General features: G+C 39.2%; 1 protein-coding gene across 1 annotated transcript in view; it reads right to left on the bottom strand.

Moving 5' to 3' along the window:
* The window catches only part of COL22A1 (collagen type XXII alpha 1 chain), a 211400-nt gene that overhangs the window by 87192 nt on the left and 103506 nt on the right, over window positions 1-20702 (bottom strand). The window contains exons 13-20 of the mRNA XM_042808661.1: window positions 17276-17329; window positions 16299-16352; window positions 10694-10747; window positions 8561-8605; window positions 4585-4638; window positions 2775-2828; window positions 1385-1420; window positions 373-402 (exon numbers count right to left, since the gene is read on the bottom strand). Of these exons, the coding sequence (XP_042664595.1) occupies window positions 373-402; window positions 1385-1420; window positions 2775-2828; window positions 4585-4638; window positions 8561-8605; window positions 10694-10747; window positions 16299-16352; window positions 17276-17329 (381 nt within the window). The remainder of the gene's footprint in view (window positions 1-372; window positions 403-1384; window positions 1421-2774; window positions 2829-4584; window positions 4639-8560; window positions 8606-10693; window positions 10748-16298; window positions 16353-17275; window positions 17330-20702) is intronic.

Raw genomic sequence — 20702 nt, 5'->3', positions numbered from 1 at the left:
CATTTAAACATGACTCTCTCTTCCTCAAAGGTTGTAAGTTAACAAAGACACTGGGCTTCCCTGGATATTCCAAATACAGTTTAACTTTTATATTAACACTGTCCAAATTTTAAAGAATTGCATGGCTCAATCTTTCCAACTTACACCTGTCACTCATGTTAGATTCACTGCACTTCAAAAGGACATTACCCTTTTCCCTCTCGTTTAAGTTTATAGTCCCCACTATATGTTAACTTGTTTCTTGATTCTCTGACAATGCTTCTATCCACCTTAATTTTGAAATGCCATTTTAAAGCAAAATCTAATCTATCAGGCAGTTGAAGCACATAAAACACCTTTGCAGTGGATGCACAGATATCAAATCTCTCTTACTTGCTCTCCTTTCAGGCCTTCAGAAGGTACCTGTAATAAAAATGTGGAGTCATCAAAGGGAAAACTGAAAAAGACAACAAAGAAGGTTGGAGTATGACTGCCCCACGCAGTGTATTCTTCTCCTCTCATCATTCCCCAGTGTGCATGCTGGAGGGATATATTCTATTCAAGCAAATCAGGGTTTGCTCGCTCAGCTGTCTGTGACAGGATTTGTGTGGCTGTATAAGCAGTAAGATAGTTCATTATCTCATCATCATAAATTAGTAAGCACGCCTCAATGCAACCAAAGTGGCTGTGACAGACAGCTGTCAGTCATCTCAGTTCTTCATTGGCACAATTTTATATTCAGTGTTACTCGTCTCAGTGGCTGTTTTAATGTTTTCCACCAATAGACCTGAAGGACTATTTCCTAACTTTTAATCCATTTTTTGGAAAGCAAAATGGATGTACCCCAAAAGCTTCGTTACCATCCCCTGCAGAAATCAGTCTTAAACCTCTCCTCTGCATACTTCTCTGTGTATTTTCTTTTTCCATGCACTCGGAAATTAGCTCTAGACATCTTGTGCCCCTGCTAATGATACTTTTGGTTTCACTGAAGGCATCACTGAAGAGCAAGGGATGCTTAAAAGCACGTTAAGCTTGTGCCACAGCAAAGATCAGCCTCTCCTTATGTTCTCAGTTTGCTCTCTTTTCCACTTTTGTCGGCAGTGGCTCTGTGACCATCATGGAAAACTCACAGTCATGTCACAGCATTGCTTTATCAGATGTACCTGAGGTGATGCTTTCTTTTCAAGTCCTCATCTTCACACTTCAAAATCTCCCAAAATTATTGGCAGCACATCTCCTTATTTAACTTATCTTCATAAATCTTAACTGGCATAAATTTCACTTTTTTAAATCCATTTAAGAATATTGCATTTAAGAGAGCCTTCAAATTCCCATCTCCCATCTTCTATTTTCACACAATAAAGCTTACAATATTTGATTAAGATAACAAAAACAAAAATCTTACTGAAGACCCTGGCAATCCGGGAAGCCCTGGTTCACCCTGCAGGAAAAAAAAACAAAAATGAAAAAGAAAAAGAAAAAAAGTAAGGTAAGACAAAGCACAACATAACACAAAACATAACATAGAGCAAAAGCAGACCTCTCAGCTTTTTCCAATTTCTGTACCATCCCAGAGTTGATAGATACGAATATGCAACCCCATTTAACTTTTCTCCACTCTGCATATGAATACAAGCAGGAACTGATTGTCTTCTGTTACTATAATCATTGACATACATCAATTCCAGCAATACTGCCTTAAAATGGTGCCTTTTTCCTCAAGTCATTTTTACAGTGCAGAATGACGTTATAAGTATTTGCTTTAGCACTGAGATGCTACATCCACTCTGCATGATTTACTGCCACGCAGGCTAACAATTTGTTCCAGCAGTTCGTCTCCAGCAGAGCCCACTATTTATCATGCTTTAAGACTAAGACTCCAGAAAGTATCTCCTCTACTTTAGGTACAGTCCAATGCAAAAATGATCATTTAGCTACCTTTCACACTCTATTTCTTCATTATTTATGTAAGTCTCTGCTTGAACCGACATACCATTCATTTTCTTTTCTCTTAAGACAAGTTTAATTACTATTGGTTATTTATTCTAAAGAAGGTCCACAGCATGAAGAGGCAAACATCATCTACAGTGAAAATGGAGCAAGGAGCTAAACGTTTTCTGGAAGAGCCAGATGCAGCCACAAAAGAGATAAGGACAAAGACTTATGAATCAAGATTGTTCTTTGCTTCACTCATGCTGAAGCACAAATATCTTCCTATCTCTTGTTAACTCCACAGAATAAGAAAATCAGAGAATCGCTTGGTTGAGGAGACCTTCAAGATCATCAAGTCCAACCTATGGATAAGCTCTCCTTCTGAAACCTCACTTCTGAATATGAATCAGAAAATAATTGGATTCATTTTGATGTCTGTATTCTTGGGTAAGGCTCACTACCTGGATGAGAAAAGGAGAAATAAAACCCAGAGCTAGGCATATCTTCCTATTTATGCTAAAGAAATAGGGAATATCAAAAACATGTCAGCATGAGCAAGAAGGAAAAGATAAGGTTGTCCTGGAAACTTTAGTAACCCTGCAAAATAATGAAGTTATTTTACTTCCACAAAGAAGGTTAAGCCTTGAGCAGCAGAGCTATAACCAGATCTGTTTTACTCCTCACTTACGCCTATGTCTAACTGAAGCAATATCAGAAAAGTTACACAATTATTTCTATACAAGTTTCTCTTACACACAAATGAAAAAAGAAGCCGACAGCCCTGATATTTCCAGCACTGGGGCTCATGGAGGAAGTAATAAATGTGTCTTCAAACCTCTTCCATGCATGCCACCCCAACTCACCTTTTCTCCTTTGGGCCCACTGCCACCTGGAGGACCTGGGCTGCCAGCAGGACCCTAGGAAAAAAAAAAAGAAAGAAAAACTTTGTTTTACATGCACCATACACCAATTGCAGTTTCCCTTAAAGTAGTGGGGAAACAGAAGGTTGCAGGTTTGGATGTTAACACTGCAATCAGCTATGTCCAACTGCACAGCAGTATAAGCTAATGCACACAAGACTGCTTTGTCTCTACTACATAGACAAGAAGGGGAATAAGGATGGAGATGCCATGGCAAGCATGATAACAGCCCTCCAATTCCAGCTGGTTGAAGAGGATTGCACATCAAGGAGTATATCAGTGTCAAAAATTTAGGATAAAGTGCAGGCTTGAAGATTTGCCCACTGCTAAGTGTCAAGACATGAAAAAGGCAGAAAAGCTTCAGAATAACGCAACTTCTGTAATAGGCTGTCAGCTGGAGAAATTGTTCCTGAGAAGCAGTAAACATCAGCATCCACCTTTACATCTTTTTGCAATTTCTTGCTTCATCCACATTTGTTGCAAGTGCAGTTTTGTAAACAACGCAATGGGCACAGTGAACATAGTTCATTGAGATTGCAGTGCCACATCTCACACCAGGAAACATTTCCGTCTTATAAGGATAGTGATAAACACTAACATGAGAAATACTTCATAGTATAGGATAAAACATGGCTGAGGAACAGAGCAGAGAGAAAGTGATGATTAATGATCAAACCTCCCACAGAGAAACAGAAAAAAAAAAAAAGAAAAAAAAAAAGTAGCATGATAATCTCTATCGCCTCGCAGAAAGGAAGGTGTAGTTTAACAAAGGCTAGGATTGTTTACGACACTATACCTTGCCATCTTAATAATCTGAACAGGAAGCAAAATGACTTCCTAACCAAATCAAATCGATCCTCTGATTTCCAAAGGAGCAAAAGCAAAGTAGTTAGGCAGCTTCTCAACTTCTGCAAATGAGAAAACATGCATTCAAATGACCCTTTACACAGAGGGAGCAGTGACGGATAGTGACTAGAATGCAGATGTAGTAGGCTCAAGGGTGACAACAATAGCTGCATGACTTTTGCCAAATCACAACCCATTTTAGTCTTTTCTTCCTACTCCATCCTCTGCTTTTTAGACCAGAAGATCCTTAAGAATGTCTGTCATTAGGTATAGTACTCTGAGTAATGAAAACATCTTGTGGGATGTATGGAAAGTAGTTTTAGATACAGACAGAGCATTATCTCTCTAATCAGTGGAAGTGTACTGATTTTATAGAATATCTTTCCAGTTTTATCTTGTTTCAAAAATGCAAATAGTTCCAAGATTTTATACTGAAAAAGAAATCAAACACATTAAATCCAGTTCTCCTCCTTTCAAGTTGTGGGTGGGAAAAATCCACAACTTTATAAAAGTCATTTTTATGTATGCTTCCTTAAGTCTTTAATGAAAATTCAGACAGACTTCTACCCTATTGAATAAATAAATAAAATAAATAAATGAAAAAATAAAAGTGGAAAGAGAAAAGGAAAAGAGAAAATAGAAGGAAAAAAAAAAAAACCAGGAAAAAAGAAAAACAGAAAAAGAAGAAAAGGTGTAAAAAAGTAAAATAAGGGGAAAAGAGAAAAAGAAAAAGTGAGGAAAAAATAATAAGGAACATCAAAGTGTGCCAACACAGAGCCTTAGGATAAGGTTTCTAAAAACTGCAGATGCAAGAGTCCTGCCATAACTCACCAGTTGTCCAGTACAGCTCACAGATTTAAAGCAACTTGTGCTCACTGCAAAGAAAAGCCTCCAGTTGAGGATTTACCTGTTTTCCTTCCACACCTGGCTTTCCTGGGAACCCGTCTAAACCTCGCTCTCCCTGGAGGAGGATGAGAAAGAACCATTATAACAAATCTATGATGTTTGGACCAGTGTTCTACAAGAGCCATCTACGTTATTCCTTTCAAGCATGAAGATACAAGAAGAGCAATTCATATAATCCCAATAGGGAAAATGCCTGAAGAACTGTACTCCACAAAATTGCTGGGAGCATCCAGAAATGAGGTGAGCCAAGTGCAGTGATTAATAAACTTTTATCCCTTATAACTTTGCTAAGTGTTGCCACTTGTCTGTCTAGAAAACTCAGCATCGGGTATCTGAGATGTGAATTTTGAGATGAGAAGTGGTTGTATGCCAGATCTCCACCTGGGCATCCGTCCTCTGCCTGCTGAGCCAGGTCCATGTAAACCAGATAAATTGTACCAGGAGAATATCAATCTGGAACAGCTCTAACAAAAATAATGAAGCCACAATGCAGCAACAGGTCACTTTTAGACAGATAAATGCTTTATTTTTCGCCTTTGTTTTCCTTAACCTGAGGAATCAATTAATCTGTTCTAACATGCTTTCTGAGATGTACAGTCCCCTAAAGTCCACAGGCAATTTATTCCACTACTTTACTTTCAATACCTGTAGATATATTTTTTACCCTATATCTAAACTTGACTTTTCTTGCTACTGTTTCAAGCAAGTACTTCTTTCCTAAGCCCCCTGGAGAGAAAGAACAGGCTGTTCCCTTCATCTTTACAATGGCCTTTTATGTATCTGAAGACTTAGAAAACTTCCCCTTAGAACTTCAAACCCCAGACTAAACAACCTCAATACTTTCAACTTTTCTTAAAGGGCATATTTTTCAGACCTCTTATCATTTTTGCTTCTCTTATTTGGGCATTATTCAATTTTCCCATGCTGCACTGTAACTGGATGCCTGAAGCTGAGCTCAGCTGATGCTAGCTCTGAGAAGAAAGATTATTTCACAATTTGTAGACTACTCTTCTGTTTTACTCTTCTGTCAACTTCAGCTCTGCTGTATTACATTTTAGGGACCATTTTGAATTCTGATCCTGACCTCTACTGTACCCCCATAGTCAAACTTAATACACACATTTCATATTTTATAAAGCAGGTTCTCAAGAGAAATGATGACAAGATCCCATGCTCTCATTAAACTTATTTTTCCTTAGAGATTGTGCCCCTTTCCCATGTAGCCACTTCAGTTTAAAACTTTTTGAATAGGGTCTTTCTCTTACTGCATAATTGCTCAAATCTGTGTAAACATAACACTTTTTGCCTCAATCCTGCACATGCTGCTAAATTCAAATGATCAAATGATGCACACACAGCTAGTGCTAACATAAAAGTACATGTAAAAACAAACTGTAAACAAGGAGTAACGGCAGAGAGCAGAGTATTAACTTTACTTTTTTTTGTATGTTTGTTTTTTGTTTTTTGTTTTACTTTCTGAAATTTTTAATTCTTATCAATATCCCACAGTAAGTCTATCAGACCTTTGTTATTATTTGCATTGGATTTAATTTGAAGTCTGCCTTAATTTAGCATTCAGAAATGGATTTGCAAATCAATTGATTTATTTTTGCCCTTTAGACAATCAACCAGCCTCATAACAAAAGGTTATTTCAAAAAGATGCACTCAGGGAGTTAAATTAGAGAGAAACCCTACAAAAAGCAGCTGAAAAACCACTGTAAGATATCCAGACCTACTTGATACTGGGGCAGTAGTTTCCAAGTTCACAAAAACATTTGCAATGCCTAACTGAACTGTGAGCATCCTGAATCTGAGACTTGCAGGAAATGACAATCTGGTGGGTTGCTGACAAAATGAGCACTCTATCCTCAAGAGAATGTCTTAGCATCAATACACTGCAGCAGTGAGTACTTCACACATGCTCATTCATCTGCCAAAACAGAAAAGAGTCAATATTCCTACTGCTAGTAACTGGGAAAGGCGAATGTATTATTTATACAAATGCAGACACTAGAGGTGTTTGTAACTGTTCCAAAGAACTGTGCGTTCCAATGTTTCTTCAGAAAAAAAAAATTGTTACTGTATATTACTTTTTTCTTTCTTTGAAAAAGGCCATTTAGGTAAAGTAAATTTTTCCTGAAAAGAAAAAAAAAATCTCCAAAAGATTTATTCTCAAATTTTCACTTTGGCACTCACTTTCCTTCCCTTGCTGAAAGAAACTGATACAACAGTATGCACTGATATATTGAAAACAGAATTCTACGGAAGTCCACAGTGAGCCCGCTGGACACAAAAAGATGTGAGCTGTCACTTCCTTTATGCAGCGGGTCTCCTGAAGTGGAGATGTAACCAACAGTTCTGGGTTTGGGAGCCTCACTATAAAACCTCAGTATTTTCATTAGGGGTCATAGGATATAAGAACACAATGGCAAGATGGGATACTACCATGGGATGTTAGGTCTTTTGTCATATTAGACATACTAAGGTAGCTGTGGCACTGAGGGACATGAGTTAGAGGGCATGACGGGGATGGGTTGATGGTTAGACTAGATGATTTTAGTGGTCTTTTTCAATCTTAATGATTCTGTGAGATTCTATGAATAGACCAATACTCAGTGCATGGGTTAGCACTTTTGTGTGATGCGATAAACACTCTTCTTCTCAGGCAGAGAAGAAACACAGGTTGCGTAGGTGTCAGTCTTCAAATTACAGACTGAAGAGCAGACAGGGAAATATTTGGCCCGCCACATCAACGCCCACTGTTTTCTGCAGCAATAGCAGCTGGTGAAAGTTAAAGTAATGGCAGTGGGTGCTCTGAGAAGAGCATTAGAGTCAAGAAAAAAATCAAAGCACAATTGCTGTAGCAGAGATCTGTCTGCTTCAGGAAAAAGAATAGAAAAAAATACAGGAAAAGGAGAGTAAAAAAACAATCACTGTTTGTTCGTATCTTTGTAATGAAACAAAACCTAATTCATCTCTTTTGCACTTCAATCTTTCTTTAGTTTAATCAGTCATCAGCCCACACACATCTCCAGCTTCCTCTCCCATCATAGTGATGTCAGAAAGATGGATTTCCTTCTGGGAACCAAATATTCCAGCAGATTAGACAACTTCACCTCCAGAAAAGCAGCAGAGGAAACTATACACAACATACCAAGCCAGTCCTGCCTGGAGGAAAAGATGGACAACTTTGGCTGGGCTGAGAGCATGGTTGTGCCATATGTCCCATCGTTTTTCAGAGCAGGATCTGCCCAGCACCCATTTCTCCTGGCAGTGTTATATCTAAGAAACTTTGAGCACTAGCTGGCAGGTCTGCAGCAAAATGTGGGCATATCTGAGATCTCTCCAAACATGATGAGCAAACTGAAATAATGAAAAACTCTGTGTCTGCCTGGCTCTCCTTCTAAATGCACAGTGTGGGTATAATGGGCGCTTCATTTCTTTCCTTAAACCATCGTAGTTCAAATCCCAGAGAATCCTATGCTGTGTAAAACCACTAATTCCAGACAGAAGAGGGCAGGAAATTGGAAGCAGCACTTGTTGGACTAAGCTCTTAATAGAGAAACTACCTTGTACTCATAAAAAACTGAGCTTATAGTGATGAGAGAATACAGAAATGTAGACGTTGTATAATTTCAGAAACTACAGTGAGACAGAGAAATGCTGGATGAAGACTTATTTTAGAGATCACACTGTGCACAGTGTGGACACCCCACTAACTCTACTCAATGGCATCCTATCATCCAAATCTTCCTCTCTTTTTCTCCCTCCCCAGCTACACACAGATCTAAATGTAAGCTTAGTAGACAGCAAAGATCTGCAAACTCCTCCTGCACTCTCACGGGAGGCCATTTGTGGACAGTATTAGAAGGTGCAGAGCAGTTAAAAAACTCTCCATCATTACCCTTCAGATCTGCTGGCCTAAAGGACAAAGGTAAAGAATAGTGTGGCTTTTTGAAGTATGCAGAAGGAATACCTTGTCTCCTCGTGTTCCCTTTTCTCCTCTTTCTCCTTGTAAACCCTAGAAATAAGAGGAAAAAGAGATTACACAACTCAATGCAAGAAGGCACATAATTCCTCCAATTAGTCACCAAATCAATGGATGCCTGCACAATCTATTCAAGTAACCCTCAAGGACATTTACTGTGTTACCAGTCCTCAGAGTTGGCCACAAGCATGGTCTAAGAAGATTCACAGAGCGAGGATGACCTGTGGTCCCAAGACCATGTGTAATAATATGTTGCTGCAACTCTGCAATTGTTCCCAGACACCTAATCCTCCTGCCAGCAGCAGTGTGGAGGGACAGGGAACACATCACAGCTGCAGATGATCTGGAAACCATCCAGCGCTGAGCATTTTTCATATTGCTCGCAAACAATAAGAACTTAGGTAAAAGACAATACTGCTGGAAAAACCTATTGCATAAACAAGGAAGAATGCCCATTCCTGGTGGTTTTGGATGCAGTAGCTAGACAGACAGCAGGTACCTCTGAGAATCAACAAATGCTAAATAATCCCTGTCCTGGAGAACAAAGTGTATTTGTGCACTGTGAAACCAGTGCTGGAGTTTAACTGGATGGTATAACTCATCTCCTCCCTGGTACATCAGAATAATTTGCTGGAGATTGGTTTGATGAATGACAGCAATGCTAACACTGGAGATCAACTCAATGGGCAGGAATGGATTTCACTCTCTCTTGGCACAGGAAGCACCATCTATTTTGTAGCAACTGTGCAATCAGCTAATGGCTACAGGCAGACAAATACGCTCAGTCAGTAGTGACCTTTCTAAAACTGCTGAAGCTTAAATCATTTATTATAATATATTTATTTTTAAACTTTACACTACACTGAAGACTGAACTCCAAGCTAATGAGAACTATCTGTCTGGAATTATTTGTTCCATAGGATAACTTATCTAACTATTACGATATTCAGATTTCATGCTATGCCTGACTGTGAGCTAACTGCACAGTCCTGTCTATCTCTAATGACCTGAAATGAGCATGCACTGCTTTCATACTGCAAAGCAATAACCAGACTATTTCCAAAAAACAGATGAGGTGAGGTTTTAAACATGGCTCTTTTAATGCAGCAATAACCATGGGGCCCTCATATACACTGTGTGGATGATTGCAGCCTTGTTGCTCCCCAACTCAAGCCAAATGTCAGTCTGATGATGGAGATGAACACAGTCTCTAGTGACAGTGTACTACATGCAGATGCTTTGTTTCTCATACATAAAGGAAAGTCAAGGAGCAGGAGTGAATATTCTCAGATCTTTGTCCATTTATCTCATTCATGTTTCAAGAATGTGCAGCATGGGCAGGTAATGAGGTAATGCCTGAACTGTACTCATGTTGTTTTCTTCAGGCTAAACTGAGTTCAGCTCTACAGCGAAGCTGCATGCACCTGTGCAAAGACAAAAGTGCCCACACTATTCTGAACATGTTGGGCCTCTTTGTAGTGAGTTTTAAAGAAAGACCTTGGCAAAGGGAAATCTTCCAGTATGTGAACATGTCTGGTATGCCACTAAAGCACATTGATGTATAGCCAGGTTATTAAAAACCAAAAACTCCTATCAGTCTTTGCAACACCTGCTTTAAGACTGCTTGTGTAATTAGAAAGGTGAGACCACAAGACAGGGACAACATGATTTATTTTGGTATTGCTGTCCACTCATTCAAGGCAAGTTTGTCCCATGAGCCCAAAGTGTTGCTTACTGACAGTTTTGAAAATATGATTGGAAATTTGCTGACAATTGGTGTTTCTGTTTGGTGCTATGATGAAGTTTTCAAGCACCGTATAAATGGTGCATCAACACAGACCAAAGCAATTGCATTACAGTGGGAGTATCACAAAATTCCCAGCTGTTATCTTGGTAATCAAGTCATTATTACTGACAATTCTCTAGGTACAGATCTCATTTAAAGAAGTCAGAAGAAACTCAATAAAGTCAAGAAAGTGTTACAGTTTGGGCACAGTACAGGTAAGAGGTCAGATACACAATATGCAGGTTAATTAAAAAAAAAAAATAGTGGGCAGAACATACTGAAAAATTGGATAAAGTTTCTAGAGTATCAAAAACTTAATAATAATCATAACTTACCGGGGCTCCTACGTAGCCTTTAATACCTGGGGGACCCTGTTTTCCCTCAGATCCCTGGCAAAGAATTGAGATAAAGTAAAATAACAAACATTTTCACATAAAAGACTAAGGAAAAAAACACTTATTCAGAAATGTAACATACTTCTTGATTTATAGAAATCTGTTGAGACTTCCTGACTGTCTCAGCACTAATATACAGAGTAGCACTTGACTTTTCATCTACTTACCCAAAGTGGCACCCTACTGTTTTTTGCTGTCCCTACTGCAATACAAACAGGCAATAGCAAGTTTTACTCTTCTGCTTTCAGTATTGCCCTACAAAGGCAAACTATCTTATGAAGCTTCCATCTCGAGGTCATTTCGGGTGGTGAGGTGGTCCCATTAAAAGGGAAAGACATTTAATGGAAAGACCTGGCAGGCAGAAAGAGCAGGCAAGAAACAACTACATGACTACACTAACAAGAGAAAAGTCCTGCACCTGCAATGGCACAACAACAGAACCCTGTACAGGCTAGGATCTTTGTTACTGAAAGGGACCATGGTGCCCTGGTAGACAACAAACTGAACATGAGTCAGCTGCATCACTGAAGGCAAATCATATCCTGTTCGACAAAACCTGCAGTACTGTGTCCAGTTCTGGTCCCAGCAATTCATAAAAGATGCAGAAATGGTTCAAAGGAAGAGAACCACAGACATGATCAAAGGTCTGGAGAACGTGAACCATGAGGGAAGACTGAAGCAGTCTTGTAACCATGGAGTAGAGAAGGCTCAGAGGTACCTCATCACACTATTCCAGTATTTAAAGGGTGGCTACAAAGAATACCAAGGCTCTCTTTTCAGAAAGAGACATATGGAGAAGACGAAAAGGGGAAACTGTGTACTAGCTACAAAAAAAAAGGTTTTACTTTGATGTAAGAGAGAATTTTTTTTTGCAGTGAGAACAATGAATCACTAGAGCAATCTCCCGAGGAACATGGTAGGATCTCCATCATGGAGGTTTTCAATCATGACTGGACAGGGCGCTAGATAGAATCATAGAATCATAGAATCACCAAGGTTGGAAAAGACCTGAAAGATCATCCAGTCCAACCGTTCACCTATTCCCAATAGCTCCCACTAAACCATGTCCCTCAACACAACATCCAGTCAGATAGCATCATCTAGATTCCTTCTTCTCACAAAAGTTTGGATCTTATGATCAAGGTCCATTCCATTCTAGGCTGTACCATGATTCTATATTCCCAAAGGCAAAATAGACTACATCTTCACTGTAGATAAGAGAAACACAAGAATATCAGAGGTGTTTCAAAAGTTCTTCAGCTGGTTGTGCACTGATTTTCTTCCTAGAGATGGTAAAATTAAATAGAAAGCACTCTTACTGATTGCTTTCATGTGCCCTTCAACACCTGTTAATGGTCTGGATCCCCAGATGAATAGGATCGGCCCTCTGAACAAACTTGTGGTGACCGCTTTGGCCTGACAAGGTAGCCAAGGCTTTCTTGGTTGGCTTCTTACATCATATTCCTGGCCAATTATCTTGTTTCCTATCTGACTTTCCTTCTTTTTACATCACCCATCTGGTTAATTTCAGCACTGGATTGCTGCATTGGATAGGGCTTTGAAACAGATCAGGATTGCATTTTAAAATTATTTCTGCATTTCTTATTGATGGATGTTTCTTATTAAAATATATATATTTAAATTTAAAAAAAAAAAAAAAAAAAAGATTTAAAAACACAGTCCTTGTCTTCAATGAACTGTTAGCAGAAATGGGGCTTTTTTGTCCCAACACAAGTGTTCTGGAGGCTGTTCATGCTGCACCACTGTTTACAATTTGCCTTAGTCCAAATGACAATCTCATTTGCAACAGTTGTTAAGCACAAACCTGGCAGGCTGGCTGAACTGTAGTTGGCAAGCTTCTCACAACTGTTTTAAGCAAAGCATTGCCAAAACTGTCCCCTCCTTTTGCCACAGAGGACTTTGTTCTTTAAAACAGAGGAAACCGTGCCCTGAAGCTTGTGAGCAGTTCATCAGCCCAGTTTTAAAAGAATTGAACGAGTGTTCAGTATGGAAACCAACCATGCCACAGAGTCCTGGGGAGATTCACAAACAAGTTAACAAGAGCTGAGTATACGCACAGTCAAAGTTGGCTCTGAGACCTCTACATCATCTGGCACCTGAGGACCTCTGCAGTGTCAGCTGTGGAAGTTCTCTAAGAGCAGAGAAAGAGCAGGCACACGCTTAATCTGTCCTCAGAGTGCAGAAAAATAATACTATCAAATTTCAGGTAAAACCTCTCGGGAAACAAAAGCCTGCTATTAGTTGTCCAGATTATCAACATCCAACTCAGACTGTTACATAAATCATGGTTATAACAGTCAGCAAAAGTTATAGATAGAGAAAGTGGATTTGTCTGGGAAGACTTGCTGATCCCACTCAAGGCCTGTGCTGAGATCATGTCTGGTAAACCAGAGAAGTGTGAGACCTTCGACAGCTGAAGTGAACAAGAATGAGGAAATTTGTCAAAATTAAAACCTTACTTAATACTTAAAACTTCAAATACTTATTTTTTCTTCTCCATCTGTTTTTCTATTAAGTGCAGATATCTGTCAGTTCAGATAGCAATGCTAGGTCTATGTCAGTTCTACAGCAATGACAGCCATGAGAAAATCTCTTTAACCTTTTATTAAAGATGTAGAGGGAAAAAAAAAAGAGGGAAAATTGGGTATTTGTTGCAGGATTGGAAAAGCTAAAGGGTCGTCTCAACAATTCAAGCTTTGTTTAACTGCTACAATGCCATATCATGAAGGGGTTGTACTGTACTCTTTTTACTTTGAACCCACTTATTCCATTTCAGTATCTTTCTGGCTCCCATGTATTTACGTGAGAGGCTTCTCCACTGAACAATGGATATTTCTTTCCATCCCAGTCTACCACAGCATCTTCTATAACCACATTCTGACCCTGATCAGCACAAGGCAAGCGCTGAGAGCTCTTCTTTGCTTCTACCCAATTGCAGCCAGCAAGATCAAATATCCATTTTGGTGAGCACTGAAGTTTACCCACATAGCTTGGAGAGTGAAGAAAATAATTTTCATGATGAAGACACTGAGCCAGAAACAATCTACCTTGAAGACTTCATTGAGCAGCAAAAGCTGTAAAAGCCAGAGATGACTTATCAAGGGCATTTCATTCCTGTAATCCATATGTGTACCCTAATCATCCATTTAGGGTACCTCTGGGGATTGAAGTCCTATTACCAGAAGTCTGCAGGATTCCTTTCTGTGCTATTGGAAATTTCATCACATAATTAATGAGGTCTGTAAAACCTGCACTTCTTTAGAAGAAATTGCTGGCAATTGCTATTGAGGCAAAAGACTGGAAATCATTCAGCCAAGCAGATAAACAGGGTGCTCAACCTCCTAGGGTGCATGCACAGTTTCTGAGCACTGCTGCACTTGACAGCCTTAATGGAAATGAACATGACTGAGTTGGAAGGAACACATCCCAAATCACCAGAGAAAACTGCAAGGTAGCCCTCCATGGAGCTTGGGGGAGAGCATGAACCCACTGTATTGATGCTGATGATTTAAAATGAAAATAAGTGATCAGGCAAAAAGTAATCATTACAACAGCAATTGGAGATATGACCTTTCTAATACTAACTCTACCCATCTCTATACAATCCATTCCACAGAAGCAAGGAAGCTGGGCTTTACAAAGGAATGTTGATTCATATTTTTAATTTTAAAGTCCTGTCAACAAAACGTGGATTACTGCTTAAAATAGCTCAGGCCAGGATCCAGCTCAAGGACATCACATATAGTCAGTGCATCCATTAAAATAAGTAAAAGTCACTATGAAAGCACACAGTCATTTTATGTTTAGCTACTGTAGCTTAGAGGCTGGGGATAGCCAAGCTCACCTCTTCCCTGGAAGCACTTGGCAGTGTCTAAATCAAACAGGATAGATGTTGATAGGTCAACACCTATCAACATCTATCCTGCCCAGCTCATAATGCTGAACTTACTCTCAGATTGTCTCATTATTTCACCTTGTGGGAAATATGGAGCTTTTTCCAGAATCAATCCCTTCTGGAGCTATAGATAATAGACTCAATTTAGCTTGATTTTAAAAGCTTTGTAAAGCAAGAGTGAGAGACTTCACAACACAAGGAAACAGGGCACTGTACAGCCTTTTAGGCTTTTAATTCCACTATGGGAAAATATGCAGGGCATAGAGAAAACACATATTTGTTTATTATATAATAGATGATATGCAGCTGATAGTCATTTCTGAGTGATGAATCCCATCATTTCATCTACTTCCTAATTCCACTGAAGGGCAAAACAACATCCAGAGTTCCTTCACACTCAGCCCGGCCTTGCTTTACAGACGTCATTTATCCCCTGCTGAACATGCTGCCATGCCACTTCCACAATCAAACCCTTCATGTTGCTGATAGCAATACAATTCCTGCAGAGAACCATGGGATGACTGCCAAGTATTTCCACTAGTCCACAAATACACCATTATTTCTGATACCCTCCTAATGAGACTTAAGGAAATGATGAACATTTCCCTCAATGAAAACTAGACATTTTGGAGAACGAGCCTCTGTACATGAGACACCCAGAAGAATCTACATGAATTAACTGCTTCATGGAGTCCTCTCAGAAAGAGCCAGATGACCATCAGGATGACATCTAGAATGGTGTTCAGGCATTTAACTCCTACTTGAGAACAATGCTATAAGTGAAATCAACAGGAGGTTTCGTTAGCCAGATAGCTCTTCCAGAAAGATGTGACACTCAAACACCTTTGCAGGTATGGGAGCAGAACTGGATCAAGGAAGTCTGAGCAACCAATCCATTATCCTTGCCTCACCTTTCATAGGCTGAACTGAGCTTGCTGTGCATAACGTCCCTAAGAAAAACACTCATCAGTGTAATGAGCCATCTTCTTTTTGTTTTATGAAGACAGATGAAAGTAGCTGTTGGTTAGTTATCCTCTCACTAACCAGGGAGGCAAGGAGAGCTGAGATTTTGGAAAGAGGACAAAGCATTGCTCATGTGAAGGGCTTCAAAGCTTAGGCACTTTTCTGATGGTAAGCCAAGCCTCACCGAATGCTCATTCAGATGCACATTGTTTGATGCAGTAATATAATGGATGGCTCAAGTTCTGTGACGTTTTGCCACTGTCTACTGGTGCATAGTGAAACTCCCATAATGGACAGAAACGTAATTATCCAGTCTAGGGATCTACCATGATTTTATTTTTCCAGTTGCAGAGCAGTGACAATAATTCTCACCTGAATGTTTGCGAAAGTTGAGAACATTTATCGAAAACATGAAGCAAAATGTGCTCTCTTCAACTTCTCCAGCTATACTGTTGATCAAATAAGAGGTAGTCTCTTTATATGCCATACCTAGTGTCTGGTATGCTATCAGACGTCTTGATAGAAACGAGCATTTTGAGCTTGTACATTCACCAATGAAAACAAAGGAGTCACAAAGAAAAAGACAATTACCCAAGCAATCCACATATATAAAAAGTCAGTGTAAAAGATACACTTACCCATGTAAAGAAGAAATGGCAAGCCTACCTTTGGACCTGCTGGCCCAGGCAATCCAAATGCTCCTGGTTGTCCTGGTTCGCCCTGTAAATAACAGCAATATTCTGGGACTAGAACAGTCATTATTTACAGCTTTAGGAATGGAAACTCTATCCACAGTCCTGAGTACCATTATGCAGAGATTTGAAAATCTACTTTGTGCTTTCTTTGAAAAAATAAAAAAAAAATAAAAAAAAAAAAAAAAAAAAAGCTAGAAGAAACAAGTTGAAAACTGAAGTGGCTATTCATGCATTTTTCAAACCCAGCCTCTTAAATAGCAAGAAATGGGTTCTGTAAGTAGTAAACAGCTCACACCAACTACAATCTGCAATTGCTGAGTCCCTGGAGATAACGTAGTACATTTGATGGATGCAATAAATAGATCCTATAAGAAATTCTTTAAATCCACATAAGTTGCTGTCTGAATACAGATTGTGCCAGGCAGGAAGTTTGCATCCATTCAGGAAGCAATACAAGAAAATTATCACACACCTGTCCAAGTGAGACAAGTTCCCAGTGTTGCACAAAGCAGAAACAGGATGTAAATGACAGAAAAACGAGAGCTTTTCTGATATGTATCGTTACTTTTGTGCATTTCTGCCCTTCCAATGAGTTCTTTCCCCAAGTTCATCCAATCACCACCAAATGGCTGCCAAAAGAGGACAGCAAATAAGATTTTAAAGACTCTTCCCCAATGATATCTATAGTAAAAAGTTGCCACCCTCCTCAACCAGCTTAACGAACAGCAACAGAGCTGACCCTGGGCTAGCTCAGGATGGCTAATCCACATGACACTCTCCTTTACTACTAGTGACTGGTGAGGCTATTAACTTCCTGCCATTTGTTTCTGCTGCTCCTAAAATTGTCATACAAATCCCCAAGGCATGTTCCACTCAATACAGATTGATTTCCACTGCCTGGCTTTCACTGAAAGGCAAGGATTACACAGGAGGAATGAAAAGGCTTACGGCTTCTCCTTTTGCTCCATCCTTCCCCGGGGTGCCAGGCAAGCCAAGGGACCCCTGTAACAACAACAGAACTGTCATCAGCACAGTATTAACAACAGTTGCAAGTGCAAGGATACAAGCAAAACAAGAATAAGGAATGAGAAGAATTATTTCAATGCAAACATTTATTATTTACAGTCTCTGGAGGAGCTACTGCTAACATTAACACACTATGACCAATTGATGAGCTGTTAATGAGGAACCAGACACTCTTGGCCTTGACTTATCTCACTTTAGAATAAATTAATATAAAGGTTGTGCAACTCATGAGATACTGAAGTATTGAATCATTTTAATATCATCTCCTCTCAGCCTCTCCAGTCTTCCATAGTCACAAAAATCTGCTGTTTTTGTAACTAAGTACTAATTTTTTATTGTTGTTGTTATTATTATTATTATTATTACTATTATTTATTGTTGACTCCGTGCTTGTACAGCATCCACCTCAAAGCTCAGAAGCCTCTAGGCATAGCTGTAATGCGGATGTAAAGAGCCTAAAAGCAAAAAAAGAAGCCTTGAAAAACTCAAGAGTCCTTAGGAACTACTTAACCTCCAGGGAAGTGAGTCTCAGAGCTGGTAACATGCAAAGCTGGAGGGCAAAAAATAATGATAGCAGAAAAAACAGGCATTGCTTCTGAAATCTGTCTGCCCACCAGGCTGAATGGGACTAAGTATGTTGAGGCTGGCAGTAAACACAGGGGAAAGCCATGTTTTTCTATGTGCAGCTGGCAATTTAAGGAATAAATGGGAAGAGAATAGACACAGAACGGGCAAGCTCTCGTATGTGGTAAGGAACGGACCAAGTGTTTTTACTTCTGGGATCTTCAGCAGGTTTGTCTTTTTTAAAGTGGATTATGTTAAAAAAAAAAAAAAAAGGATCAAATGACAAACAGGCTCTGCAATTGGCAAGCACAGGAGCACTGATTAAACAGAACGAGTATATTGTGCATTAATTAGAGTGAGCTCTTGACTTACAGTCCTGAACATTTGCTGTTTTATAACAGGTGGAAAATGTCTAAATTTTTATAATCCCTCCTGCAAATGGCATTTAAGATATTTCTGACAAAAGTATCCAAAGTAAATACTAGCTGATAGAGCAAGTTCAGTCCTGGATAATATTGGGATTTTGGAGGGAGTTTTGGTGGGGGGTTATTTGTGTTTTTTTTTGTTTTGTTTTGTTTTGGGTTTTTTTTTTTTTTTTTTTTTTTTTTTATGAGGCTGCTAAGCAGCAAAAGGCCATCTCAACCAAAAGGTTATTTGTGTTCAGAGCGAAAAAAAGACACAATAATCTTTTGCCTTCCATGTCCCATATTGAAGAAACTGGTATTTCAGTATGAGAAAGCATTTAGCTCCGAGCCGTCTTCTATTCTGTTCAGTGTTTTAAAGACTTCAGACAAAGTTCCTGCCCTTGCAGTCTCCGCGCATTTTTCAGATGTGGCTGAGCATGGTTACTCATCAGGTTTAGAAGTGAAAGGATATTTTGCGGATAAACAGCACAGCAACAAATTCTTCTCTTTACAGAACTTTGCTAATATAACAAGAAAACACAGAGGTAAAAGAAAAAGACTTCCAAGAAGGGAAGCTTTCCTCAATAGCTTTATAAAGTTCTACACTTTACACAGTGTAATAAATAAAGGCTTAGATTTACTTTTTCTCCTTTATCACCCTTCAGTCCAGGAAATCCAGGGGATCCTTCTTCACCCTAAAACACCAACACAAAAGTTACCTTGTATGAAATTACATATATATGTGTATTTACACAGCACAGTTACCTTTTGGGAGTTGATGCCAACCTTTTCTTGCTGTACTGCTGCTATTCAGTCACCTGCAACTTGGCCATATACGAATGATTTCAATTCCAGTTTTCCATCCAACTGTCCACCTCTGGCTTTTTTTTTCTTTCCTCTATTTGTAAATATCAGCCAAGAGGAATCTTTTTTCCAAGGACAAAATAAGAGGCATATCCTTATGAAATAAAACTATTTCAAGCAGAAAAACATTTCACTGAGAAACTCTCCTATTGCCACGTTTCAGACTACTTGAAATTTTCCATGGCCAACCTACTGCTAGAGATACCTTATTTTTTCCACTTTTACCTGCTCAATGTAGGCTGAAATGTATGCTTTGGAAATCACCCCATTTAGATCTTTATCAGTAGCTACTCCTCAAACTCATCAGCTAATGTCTTCAAAGACTCAGAACACGTTTCAGCGCTCAGTGGATGGAGCAGGATTATGCCTTCTGCTGTGGGTTATTTGGTTGTGATCCAGCAGCCTGCCTATACTTGTTCTGCACGTTCATGCTCCAGTCAATGGCACCTAGGATCCAGCATTGCTGGATTTTATGAGACACTGTCATGTGTCCTTCAATGGATATTTACCAGCATCTCCACTGTCTGAAATAGTAGGTATCTGTGCATGAGACATTAAAGAAGCTAGCACTGCTGGCAAATGACATGGCACAAAGCAGAGCTAATCCACTGAGAGCTTCTCCCTGTCTACTTATGTACCTAAGAAATGGCAGGAAAAATCCCTTCTAAGTACATTAAAACCATGCACATGTATAAATGCAGCAAAACTAACATTTTCCATGTTGCCTTTAAACACGTATGGACTACCGACATGTGCAGATAAACAGGCCAAATTCTGCCATTCTCAGCCTTATTTGTGATGTGTGTTTTTTTTCCTGCATGAGTAATTCAGCAGACTTAGACGGATGTATTCCTAAGGCAAGGTTCCAGCCAATGTCAGACTAAATGATAAAATCTGACCTTATTTATTTATAGGTATATTTGGCAGTTAGAGGTTAATAAAAGAAAGTATCTGGAAATTATCTATACTATATATGCAAATTAAAGTCATTAAATACTCTTATAATCACATTACTCACTAAATGTGAATGTTCATGGAGCACTCAGTCTAGAATTTCCAGTGCAACTAGGGGTAAAAATCAAATTTGCTGTATTTGAATAGGTCTCTCATGAAAAAGTAAGAAAACCCATAAAATAGCAAACGTGATTTTTAAAGAAATCACTTGTTCTATGAAGTCAATATAACTTGAAGGAACTGCTGTTCCATGGCAAAGTGTGCAGCACAGGTGGAATGATTTTTGTCTTTTCTTTGCGAATTACAGGAAGAGGGTTAATAACTTCTTTTGCCTTTTTTTTTTTTGTTTGTTCTGTGAAGTAGCATCTTTTTTAAAATAACCTTGAAATCAGCCAATAAGTTGCAAGCACAGTACTCATTAAGCCATCCATACTGGACAGAACCTCATAAGGTTTCTTCTCCAGTCTCACACTCAAAGCAACAGTGAACTCACACCAAGTTGTTCACAGTTCATCCATTTTGGCACTGAAGACCTTTGGAAACAAGGCTGCTCCTCTTCCCAA

This window comes from Centrocercus urophasianus, unplaced genomic scaffold, assembly GCF_019232065.1.
Source record: "Centrocercus urophasianus isolate 14NV4802_14NV808 unplaced genomic scaffold, USGS_Curo_1.0 seq_11, whole genome shotgun sequence".
NCBI lineage: Eukaryota > Metazoa > Chordata > Aves > Galliformes > Phasianidae > Centrocercus > Centrocercus urophasianus.
Note: the sequence above shows the minus strand (reverse complement) of the source record. Positions and strands in the feature narration are given on the sequence as shown.